The sequence below is a fragment of the Silurus meridionalis genome, chromosome 9 (assembly GCF_014805685.1).
Source record: "Silurus meridionalis isolate SWU-2019-XX chromosome 9, ASM1480568v1, whole genome shotgun sequence".
NCBI classification, from domain to species: domain Eukaryota; kingdom Metazoa; phylum Chordata; class Actinopteri; order Siluriformes; family Siluridae; genus Silurus; species Silurus meridionalis.
Window position 1 is genome coordinate 2,258,368 of NC_060892.1, and position 13,296 is coordinate 2,271,663.

The 13,296-nt window shown below is 37.6% G+C and overlaps 1 protein-coding gene across 1 annotated transcript in view; it reads left to right on the forward strand.

Moving 5' to 3' along the window:
• Window positions 1-13,296, forward strand: part of ptk7a (protein tyrosine kinase 7a) — a 37,026-nt gene that overhangs the window by 10,366 nt on the left and 13,364 nt on the right. Inside the window, 1 exon segment of the mRNA XM_046857114.1 lies at window positions 12,932-13,228. Within this exon segment, the coding sequence (XP_046713070.1) occupies window positions 12,932-13,228 (297 nt within the window).

Here is a 13,296-nt window from a genome sequence, read left to right on the forward strand (position 1 = left end):
ATATATATATATATATATATATATATATATATATATATATATATATATATATATATATATATCTATTATATAGCAGTAATTGTAGTAATTTTGCACGTCTGGCACTGCCCCAAGATCTGTGATAAAATCAGCCCCCTTGAGCACAACATTAAGCCTGAATCTTGAAATATTTCTAATAACTGTACATGCTCACTGCATAGGGTATGACATCATGGTATTTTAGAACATGCATAATGATAATCTGGACCCACAGCAAAGATTTACCATTTTACTCAACTTGAAAAAGTAGACATCAACGGAATGTCTTTCCTGATCCCATGCATCAGCCACCCTGAGCTGTTATTTTTTTATTATTTTATTTTATTTTTCTAACCATAAACAGCTTGACTATCCTTTTGCAAATTTGTGTTCTTCATATATTCCTCATAGGTTCTGGCCTTTTCTGACCTTTGATAAAGATACATACATCATAGACATGTGTATGGAAAAAGTGTCCATCAGGCCACATAAATAATATTTCTCCCACCTACGATATCACAAAAAACCCTAGTAAAATAACATGAGATGAAATGTTCTTGCACTTGACATGACTGTAATCAGAGAGGATTTACTTTCTTTAATCATTGCACTCCCCCCTCACCCACCCCAGATATCAAGTTACCCTCCTGTTGTGCCTGGCAGCTCCCTCTTTTTTATCCCAGGAGGACATCCCTGCTCTATTGTCTCTGGAGTTTGATATGCACATCCAAGGCGTTTCGAAAAGACACCTGTTTAGCCATGTCCATGTGAATATGACTTTTCTGATTGGAGGAACAGCTGGAAAAACAAGCCACTTCCTTCCCTGGATGGGTCCCCACTGCTTGGTGGACAATGGGGTGCCCAGAAAATACCCTTGATTGGGCAGGGACGTATTAGGCAGAGATTGTTGTTAGTTCATGGTGGGGCTGTTAATTCTTTTTTTTTTTTTCTGTGTTAAGTTACTATCAGGGAGGCCAACAGCTGGATGTTATAGGTTTGTTATTAGGTGTTTGCCAAATCTTTCACACATGTGCCGCTGACGGAGCTGGCTGCTAATTCCTCTGGTGAGATTTTGGGCATAATGGATATATTTTGGTGTTCTGGACTCTTTGGGTCTGTATAAGCATTAAATATTTATACAGCCAAGCTGTTTTTAGGTAATTCTTTTAATTTAAAATATTACAATTTTGTTCACTTAATACTAACTTGTCCAGAAAACCAAACATTTATACAAGTAGTATTCAATACCCATCTAACATGTAGGCATTTGCTCTATAGTGTCTATTGCTTGTTTTTTTTTATAAAGATCTGAAAAGTCTGGAAAATAAAAACAATGGATTCCCAAACTATAAAATGTGGAAATTAAAACTTATTTTGGGAAATTAGGAAGATTCTGTAGTCAATAAATGGTGTGTTCACTTGATTTATGCTTGAGATGGGAAGACCAACACACTATATGCTTGGCAACTAACAGATATGGAAACCAGACTAGAATAGGACATAGTTGAAATGAGACAAACATAAAAGATTTACCTCAGAATAATCAAAGTTTAATTTATATCAACATTGAACAAAAGTATCAACATTTACTTTAAATATCCATGTTTTTCAGAAATATAATTTAACTATAAAAAATATAAATTTTTCTCAGAAATACAGAAATGTACATCAGGAATATTTTTATTTACTTCAAAAATATAGATTTCTATATTTCTGAGGTAAATTTCTATATTTCTGAAGTGAATTTCTATATTTCTGAGGCAAGTTTCTATATTTTTGTGGTACATTTCATAATGATGAGAGATTTCTATATTTCTAAGGTACATTTCTCTCAACACTATGAAATATAGAAACTTACCTGAGAAAAATAGAAACTTACCTCAGAAATATAGAAATTTACCTCTGATATATAGAGGTTTACCTAATAACAGATTACCTTGTATGCATTGCCAATGACTTAAATCTCTGTGTGACTAAAATAAAGTACTAAATTTATAGACATGTTTTCAGTTTTAATAGTGTAGTGACTGACAAAGTCTTTGCTTTTCTTCAGGAAGAAAGGTTTAAAACCCTGCATATCGTGTCAACTGTAGTGAAGCTTTAACCGGAATACCTTGTTCACAAGCTCATGGTCTCAACCAGACAGATGGTATTCATCAGAGGGGTCTCAGTGTTAAATATGAGCCCCTTAATACATCCTTGTTCCCAAGCAATCATCCCTTTACTGCTCCTGACTTCCTTTTTCTGTGGGCAGCAAAATAAATGGATCTTGTATGAAATTGCAGTTAAAGACAATATAAAGCCACAATTTTAAAGGCTGTAAAAACATGTCAGTATACATTTGACCACCAGGTCACCTTGGGTATCTGGTTTATAGGATCTTCTTTACACATATAAATCAGTAGATTAGAGTCAGTCAGTCTTGAATTTAAGATTAAAACAACGAATGAATCAGCTTCAAGCCATTTCCTCTGAACGCACTATAAATGCTGCAATTTGTCAGTTACTGATCTGATCTTTGCCTTCAGAGGCATCTGCTGTCTTAGAATTTTAAGTTTATTCCCCACTATTTTTCACCCATTTTACACAAAGTCAATAATCAAGTCATGTCAAGAAGCTTTTATTGTCATTTTTAACCATAAAAAGGACACCGTGAAATGAGCCAATGTTCCTCCACAACCCTGGTGCTACATGAAAGAACATAAAGCGTCATCACACGTCATAGAGCTACATAACACAATATAGTTACATAACCGAACACGGCGCTATGGACTAAATTAAGTGTCTTAGCTACATAAAGTGCATTGTGAGCAACAGTGCAAACAAACAACACAAGACAGTGTGGGACAGATACAAAAGTCACAAAATAGTGCAAACCAATAAATTTACTGTATAATATACAGTACAGTGTGCAAAAGAGAAAACTTTTCCTCAGACTTTCTCACTAGTGTCGTTTGTTTGTTTGTAGGAAATGAGTACCGTATTTTTCAGACTATAAGCCGCTACTTTTTTCCCACATTTTGAACCCCGCGGCTTAAACAACGAAGCGGCTTATTTATTAATTTTTCCTGGGTTCTTGGTTTCACAAACTTGAAGCCAAAAAACTGAGCGACATAACATTAGACCGATGAAATTTCCGAACGGAAAGGAAAAAACGCACCTCACCTGTGTTTTGAGCTGCACGGCATCGGGAGAAAAAACTTCCATCGGGTGATTTTTAAACGCACGACGATGCCAAAAGATAAACTCCCGAGAGAAATAGTTGTGAAAGGAAAGAGGAAGACTGAACAATGTCTTTCTTGGTAGGCTACTGTTTAGATACAAGCCGTTGTAACGCGTTGAGTCTGGGTGAAGGGAGAGCTCGCTAACTCCAGTTGCAACAGAAATCATATAAGCACAGACAGCTTTCCAAAACTCGTGCTTTTTTTATTTTTTTAGGCAACAGCCAAGAAATCAGCAACAGAAAATAACAGAACAGGACATAATCCTCGTCTTGCACACATGCAGTGACCGCTATGCTCCTAAAGGAAGCGCAACATATTTCACCCGTTACACCGTGTGTAACGTGTCTTTCGTTAAAGCCTGTGTAAAGTACATTAGTGTAGACTGCGGCTTATAGACAGGTGCGGCTTATTTATGATAAAAATTAAAATATTTGTAAAATTGCGGCTTATATATGGGTGCGCTTTATAGTCCGGAAATTACGGTAGTCATATACAAGCTTTGGTTCTTTTTATTCTGTCATGTTGGAGGTAATCAATGATTTTTCTGACCGGTTTAACGGTAAGGTATCCACTGAACCTCAGTCACTCTTTACAAATCTTGATCCAAGGATGTCTTACCACCGAATATGAAAGCAGTTCTTTGTGTGGGATTGGAGTAATGGTTAGTGAGACCAGAGGGAGTTTGCCATTTAGCTTAACACTGTCTATCAAACCTCTTAGGGGCAAGCAGAGGATTCCCACTGTGGGTGATTATTGTATGACTGGGCATATTGCATTTGAAAAATCAGTTCAGGTCAGAACAGGTCCGTTTGAACCTAATTAACAATATATTTTTATCATTATTATAAGTTTTAATATATTCATCTAAGCAAATTGTAAGGAAATATTATGATAATCGAAACAATTCTATTCAAACTTGTGCCCTGTTTCTGGCTGATGTGATCATCTGCTTCTGTAGCTCATTCACCTCAGGGTTTGATGTGTCGTGTCTTTCTCAGATGCTTTTCTTCTCAGCATAGGTGTAAAGAGTTTTTTATTTGGGTTACCTGTTTTCCTATTTGATCGAACCCAACTTGCTTATCTCCTCTAAACATCCTTATGATCCATAAAACTGCTAGTAACTGGACATTTTGTTACACAATTTGGTGTAAACTTTAGAATCTAGATCTCGTGACAGTTTTCTGTGAACACCCGAGCAGCAGCAGACATTTTTCGCCTGTCTGGCACCAGCCTCCTTGTCACTGAGATCTCATTTTTTTTATATATAAAAAATGTAGTCTTGACCTGTTCCTGCATGATTTGTGTTTTGGTCTGCCAGCACATGATTTGCTGACTTGTGTTTAAAACGACATCGGCTTATTACTCTTGATGACATGCTTTGAAAATCAGAAAAAAACAATTTTCATATGCAAATGCAGTTCACACGCATTGAGCTGTTTTGTTCTGGAGTCTTTTCCACTGAGTATTTTATTACTGCGAATATATGCAACATCGACTCACGCAACCCAGTTCACTGGGGAGGAAACGCTCTGAAAGGCTGCCGTCGTCAGGGCTCGTATTACACGCTGGCATGACTGGGTTACTAATAGAATCTTAAGTCAAGATTTTAAAAACCTTGAAGAAAAATTGCATCAAGGTAGACCTAAAAATTCTATATACATTGCTTAATATGTTAATCCAGTTAGAGTTGCTCTTTTCTGCCTGTTCATCAGAAACCGAGAGTGTGAATGCCATCTTTGTGCTGAGCTCTTGAGCTCTTGAGCCCCTCTGCAGGAAACCAGGAAAGGGGTTTGGAGAGCAGCTCTCCTGCAGGCTTGTGCAGAAACAGGAGGTTTAAAGCTTGTAGGCGTAATCTCAAACAGAAGTGCAGAAAGGTTGAGAGCCAGATGATGATTCTCAGAAAAATGACCCTTCACATGCAGCAAACAAACTCAACAAACTGATGGTCCAGATCACCAGATAGAGGTTTATTTTATTTTATTTTTCCTGTAAAAGAACAATATTGAGATGCCTGCTCATTTCTAACCCCTGGTGTAGTCAGGAAAAGAAAAAAAAATACCCATGGTTTATTTCAGGAGCCCCAGTGGTGTCTGGATTTCCTGTGCCGTCTGTTTGTGTTCAGGTTTGGTCATGTTTGACATCTTGATGGAGCTGGAGGAAATGGTATTTGGAGGTAGGAGGGTCAAACAGAGCTCAAATCCTTGTCATGTGGACGTTATTAGGTTGGGGTGAGAACCGAGTGGGGTCCTTTCTTTCGTTCTTTTTTTCGCTCGATGAAAGCTACTTTAAAATAAGACTCTTCAGAACAGAGCAGATTCGTTACAGATAAAGAGGCTCTACTTTTAATAAGTGGTCTTTTCCCACATTTAGGAAGAAACCCCAGTGTTAGGCATGGAGAGGACTTTCAGATCCCACAAGGGATGGCTGGAATCCTCATATAACCGTGTATGTAGTGCTCTTCAGGACGGTTTCTTATGACTGCATGGAGCAGAAACTGTGTGCATTGAATAAATGATCAGTCAAAATCCAACATGGATGGAGATGTGTTAAAAAAAAAATACAAATAGACGTGTTTTTCTATAGAAGATGTGAGCTTTCAGGCATGGCGATGCACTGAAAACTCCATCCATCCAATTGCCATCTACAGTAAACATTTTATCTTGGCTGGAGTTGTCAACTACTGCTGCAAACTGTAAACTCCAGACCAAACAGTTTGCATCTCTCCTGGGGTTTGAATGGTAAAAAATGGACGTTAAAGCCCAATGTCTTGATATTCCGTATTTTCCGGACCATAAGCCGCTATTTTTTTCCCACGCTTTAAACCTCGCGGCTTGAACAACGAAGCGGCTAATTTATGGATATTTCCTGGGTTTTTCCCGGTTTCATGCCCCCTAACAGCCCCATAACATTAGACCAATGAAATTGCCGAACGGGTTCAGGTGAACCAATGAAACTCTTTATATTAAATCAGATGCGCTCCCACTGAATCGGGCCGCACCACATCATAAATATGGATGAGGTTCCTCTGACGTTTGACCTGCCACTCACTCGGACTGTCTACAGGAAATGCGAATCATTCGTCACGCTGAAAACAACCGGGCATGAAAACACACTTCACCTGTGTTCTGAGCTGCACGGCATCGGGAGAAAAGATTCACCGATGGTGATTTTTAAACGCACGACGATGCCAAAAGAAAAACTCTTGAGAGAAATAGTTGTGAAAGGAAGGAGGAAGACAGTGAACAATGACTTCCTTGGTAGGCTGCTGTTTAGATACAAGCCGTGTCACAGACACTGTCTTTCATTAAAGCCTGTGTAAAGTTCATTAGTTTCAGTGTAGCTTATAGACAGGCTTATAGACAGGTGCAGCGTATTTATGTTCAAAATAAAAATCTTTGTCAAATTCAGTGGGTGCGGCTTATATTTGGGTGCGTTTAATAGTCCGGTAATTACGGTAAATCTAATTCCTTTCACGTCTTCTTTTATGCTGAGAGTGCACAAACATTTGCACCTGACTGTTTGACATAACGGAATGCTCGATCCAGGGAACGCTCACACACGCAGGAAAAATTAAAGTCCCAGTCAGCCATAAAAGTATGCAAGAATGGACATTCAGAGCCGCTTTGTCTCCTTCAGTGCCTTCATTCTTCACCCTTGTGCCGGTATGCAGGACAGGTCGAAGTGGTGTTGACATGATTTCATGCTGACCAGCCAGGTGCAGTCCTCCTTCACCTCTACTGAATCTTGAGGGGTTTTTTTGTATAGAATCATCTCTTAAAAGGGTTATTTTATAATCTTATGAAAGGAGCACAAGCTCCCAGTGTTCGCTTTCACACAAGCGCAGTGTTTATAAAGTGTTCGTTAAACCAAAGTTTTAAATCCACTTCTCCTGGCAACTAAGCCTCATTTATACTTTGAAGATAATCGTTGGCGTGCCCTTTAGTCGTTTATGGTTTGTGATGAGTCACTGTGTCTCCAGTCAGTTGCTAATTGTAGAAGTGTAGATCTTAACAACTAAACATCTTGCTGCTTATAGAAAATGTTTTTTCTTTGGGCTGCAACCAACAACTATTTAGATTACCCATTAATCGGACAAATATTTCTTTTAATTAATCGAATAAAAAAAAGTAAAACATTTTAATTCGATGTTTTGCATATTATTACTATATAAAGGTGTAATGATCTTTTATAAGCTTTAAAATGGCCAAATTAGTAGCTCCTTGTTGAGGAGTGCATGGGGATTTTTTCTCCTTGAACAAATTCACTCATGCTGGGTTGTCTTTCTGTAAAAAAAAAAATAAAATAAAATAAAATGAAACGAACAAAAAAAAAACAGCATTTGAGTATGCAAGTCGAAGCAATTCGTGCAAGTCAACATTTGTATTGTTTTTAACGATCGTTGCTGATAGCATGTTGACAACCGCGCTAGAAAACTCAATACGGAATGTAATACAACACGGTTTTGACATTTCTGTTTGGGGGGAAAAAAGACATTTTGTTGTGGAGACATGGGCATCTAGAATATTTAATTAATGTATTCATTTAATTTAATGATATCATTATTAATTTAATTTATTCTGTTCAATAGGATCGAGATCAGAGCTTTATAGCAGGAGATCTTCCACTCCATCCCATGTAAAGCAGATCTTCATAAAGCTAACTTTGTCCACAGAGGTATTGTCATGCTGGAACAGGATTAGGTCTGATAGTTCGAATGATTGGAAAAATGTAACGCTACCGTGTCCGAAGGCACCCTGTACAATTGTGTGCCTCCAAACGTGTGCAAACAGTTTGTGGAAGAACCACATATGGCTGGAGAAAATCAGGTGTCCCAATACTCCCAGCACAGCATATTATTATGTATTGATTCGAGACATGGCTCATGAAATGATGGAGGCGGTCGTTTAGTGGTTAAGGCATTGGACTTCGGATCCAAAGGTCCTTAATTCAAATCCCAGCTACACAAAGCCATTCCTGGGCCCCTGAGCAATAGCTGCTCCGTTGTGAGATTAAAGTCGTTCTGGGTAAAGGCTTCTTCCAAACGCCATAAATGTAAACTGATCCTGCCTGGGTATTAAACAGTACATTCAGAATATGGAATGTAGGATCTTCATCATAAAACAATGAAACCCAGCAGCAGCTGTTGTGAGCAGGTTCGTTGAAAAATCTTTAATCTCTTTAATGAGAGGAAATTTGGATTTTAAGTGCAAGTGTGTAAGACCTCATGGTATCTTTGATGATTTCAGCCTACCTGTAAATGGTGTTCTTTATTGGCAGTAATGTAGGAGCTTTTGTTTGCTAGCTTTTATCCAGATTAAAAGATACTATTGTCGGATTGTTCATCAAATCCCAGGGGAAATTCTGCAGCCACTGCAGGTTATATTGTAGCCTTGGAAGTAAAAAAGATAATCTTATTTAAAGATAATCGGAAAAAAAATTATTCTTGTTTTTTCGGGACTTTATTGATAATGATAATTAGACAATATTTTGCTGTGTTTTATTGGGCGGGACTACTGTGGTCAGTTTACAGCAGTGATCTGTCTAATTTGAATTGTTTTTTATTTTATGAGCATTTTCTACCTTTTATGAAGCTGTTTTTTCCCTAAAAGTGTGCATCTTTTGGATAAAATTCTTACAATCAATGTCAATTAAATATTTTACATTAAATATTTAACAATATAAACATTAAATGTCAAATAAATTAAAAGAATAACTACACATTTTGGCCTTTACCAAGCAAATAAAATCAGTATTATATAACATAATATAATAGAATATATGAAAATATAATAGAATATACATTTTATAATTTTTTTTTAATAGCTGATCTTTGGAGAAAGAAAGAAAACTAATTAAGTCTATGAAATTATTTAAATGTTCAGGAATTTGTTTTGGTGACCGAAGCTTCCAGTTGCGCATTTTCATAAAAGATTAATAAAATTCAAAAGAAATAAAATAAGATTAAATAAGGGGTCTTGCACATTTTTATTATTAAAATAAATAAATAAATAAGAGGAACTATTGCACCAAAAATAATAAATAAAAAGTGGAATTGCACCTGTAATTTTCTTGCACAATGAGTTTAAATGGATTAAAATTAAAATGCTTCTATATCTTGAATTTTGTGATCGTTCTAAACGCGTTTTAACATGACTCGACTGAATCATGCAGTGAAAGAACGCGCTCTAAACAACAATCACGATATCAGCATAGACGATGAATATCGTACGCCACTAATCTTAGCATATTTATACTTTTTATCCATTAAATCGTCATTTATTTTAATTCATTTCAACTAAAATCAATTCATCACACTTTCAGACAGGCAGGGACCATGATGTTTACTAATGCTCGTCTTCTCAAGTGTAAATCAGGCTTCAAGTTCCTCGGCTGGCTGCTCCTCAGCTCCCCCATTCCTTTCCACAATGGTGAAATGTGATGAAGGACTTTTGGCCTCATGCTTATTGAATGTGTTGCTCTGTGGGAACTCGCGCCTTCATTTCCCATTCACCTCACACGCCGGCTCTGTCCCAGCATGGGCCGTGCCTTCTGGAGCTGGACTGACTGGTGGCTTTATGTGCCAATGAGCAGTGTCCGGATGAATGAAGGATCCACGCCGCAGGGGGGAAAAGCGTGCAGAGAAGCCACGGATTACAGTTTCGAGACGCCCGTCATTTTATAGGGTCGCAAAATTTCGGAAATTTTCAAGGTCGGAAACTTTCCATAGGAATGAATGGAAATAAACTGTACAAAATTGCAGGTTAGCCTATAACGGAGAACTTTAATGTAAAAAATCTTGCAAGATAATTTTAGTGAAAACAACCAGATTTAATAGAATTACATTTCTACCTGCACATTCATCAACCACATGCACACTTACTGCAGGGTTCCTGAGGCCACGCCCCCTACATTACATATAACATTATATTATATTATATCATTTCTCAAATCCTGCACACAAAATAACATAAACAAAATGTCCTTTGAGCGAGTTTTCACTTAAATGGCATAAATATTACATCAACTTAAACTTTAAACTTCTTTGTGCTGTGTGGAAGTTGTTGTGCAACAAAATTATACTAACAATTAAATCAAAAATGTTTTTTTTTATCTGTATTAGTTTGCATGAATGTCAGCTTATGACCAATGTTTATATTTATCTTTGTATATGATACAGTTTATATACATTTTCCCAAATTTCTATTAAATTCCTCTAAATTTGCATAAAATCCTGGTCATTTCAAGAATTCATTTCCAAAATTCCCATAGACATTTTCCGGGAATTTTCCGTCCCTTTGGAACACCAAGTCTTTTACCTTTTTTTTCTTTTGGAAAATGACCATGCTAATCTGGTCCATTTGTTTAATGCCGTATTTCATCTTCTAGCATAGCACATAGCACTTGGTGTTAATCTTTATTAACTTCTATAAATGTGGTATCAGTCAGCACATGGAGGCTGAGAGGTCATCAGGTCCTGGGCAATATAGAGAGCTCAGAACACCTGTTTATCTCCATCATCATCATACTTTAGCCGACTGAAGAAGCCGACTACACTCAAAGCCACCTGTAGTTGGAAAGGTCAGAATTTAAGGACGAGGGGTGATGATATTGCTTGGTGTAGATCCCTATAAAAGAGAAACTCGTATCCTGGCCTGTGTGTCTACAGTCCACCTGCACAGCTGACCTTCAAAACACGGAGCAAATGGAGAGTGCTGTTCCTGGCAGGGAGGAGCTCTTACTTCTTATTTACCCTCTGTCCAATGATTTGATAGGATAGCATCACGGTTCTGAAGGAACTGTGTTTCATTTAAATCTGTACCACATCGTGTTTGTATATCGCTGACATTGCAACAAATCGCTTGACTTTTAATTAGTTTATTTAAGTGCTTATACTGAACGGGGGCCATTACTTATCCCTGGGAATGCTGGGTAAAAGTCAGGAATGCACTCTGAATGGGAGGCCATTGATTGCAGGACACCATACACACACACACACACACACACACACACACACACACACACACACACACACACACACACACACATTCAAACTTGGGAATATTTTAGTAAAACCAGTCCACCTACTATTAAGTTTTTTTAGATGAAATTAAATCCACAAATACACAAACCATGTAGTTAAAGTAAAAACCCACTCAGTAAAATGTGATTCCAGTAAAAGTGTCCCTTTAAACTTTCACTTGAGTAAAAGTACCAAAGTTTTTGCCTTCAAATGTACTTAAGTATCCAAAGTGCTATGATTTATTATAACTATAATGTTCTTATCATTTTTATCACAAGATTCTTTACTTAATCACCTCAGTTTATGTAAAAAGACTCGAATGTGACTTTCAGCACACTGATCTATTAATAGAATGATATTAATGACTCAAACACTGATTGATTTCTATTATAATGATCATGAACCCAAAACCTTTTTTTCTACTACTTCAAAAAAATCACGTAAATAATCCCACGTGTGTTGTGGTGAGTTCTTGTCTGGAGTTTCTTCATCATTAATTCCTCTATAAATGTTCTGCTTGCTGTTGAACTGATGCTGAACTGTATGTTGGTGATCAGTAGATGCACCAAGCGCCGATCAGAAGGAGTTTAAAGTAGATCGATCCTGATTGGTGACTCAGTGCGTGTTTGACTAGTTACGTTTTCATCCTCGTACATTGAAATGTAGTGAAGTTAAAGTAAAGGCCCCTAGTAAAGTTAAATACTTTTGTACAGTAATGAATTACATTTACTTCCTTGCTGTCACTGAGGAAAACAGGGAGAACATGTAAACCTATACACAGTCAGTAAACAACCATTCCAGCCTATTTCTAGCTTAATCTGAACTTTCCTTTTCTCCTCTAAAGCCAAATCTCACCTGTGTCACAAAGATGTAGTACACAAGACGTATCACAAAGTGCTTCCTTTCCACGTTCTTTCCCACGATAGTAAAGCATGTGGCTGTTCTGTGAGGCTTGGACGGGGTTTCTCAGGCCAATACCAGTGGCTTCTGGTCTCATTCATAGCAACAGATGGAACTCATAAGATGGTTAATGTCATTACTGTGCTTTCCACGTGTGCTGCTGATTTAATTAGCCGCTAATCTTCACAATGACACTTTCACTGAACAAAAAGTCCACCAAGGCACGATATTTCTTTGACACTTGAATCTTGAGGTCAACCGATTGTGGATTTTACCAATTCCGATAGCTAGGTTGGATCATATTTACCAATAGCTGAATAATCAACTGATACTGGATAAAAAAACAACATAAAACTTGATGTAATATAGAACTATAGAACTTTATTACAAAAATTAAAAAAAAGTACTGAATCATATAAATGTGCTAAATGAAATAAATGTGAATTAATGAATGAATATAATTATATAATTTATTCATTATATTTAATAAAAATAATATAATGCTCTCCATGCAGCGCACAGTCTCGTGTGTAAAAACAAACAGCACGTAGTGTCAGTGATTCGCCTCTAGAGGCCGCCCTCGTAATGACAGGATGCTGCCAAAAATTGCTGCTAGCTGATAGATCCAGCAATCAACTGTTGATGAATCGGTCGACCTCTTCTTGCATCTACGCTTTTTTACACGTAACATTTTTCCTGTAGTGTATGATTGTAAGGATGTTTATTTTATCCTGGTCCTAATTACTTTCTGCTCTCCGTTTCCTCTCAGCGTTTTGCGTCGAGTCTGCGTCCTTCTATTTCACCAAGGAGCCCAAATCCCAGGATGCACTGCACGGACGCAGTGCCATGTTGCGGTGCGAGGTAAACGATCCCAGCGGCGTCACGTACTCCTGGCTTCACAACCGCCAGCCCGTTTCTGACACGGAGCGGCGCTTTCAGGAAGGAGGCAACCTAAAGTTCACCGCCATCAACCGAACCCTGGATTCCGGAAACTTCCAGTGTGTGGCTGTCAAAAGCTCAACAGGAGAAAAGGAGAACACAAGTGAAGCCAGTTTCAACATTAAATGTAAGTTCATGCTTTCAAAAAATAATTTCCTCAGCCGCAAATGTTTGTGACCTGCATCCGGATCCGGT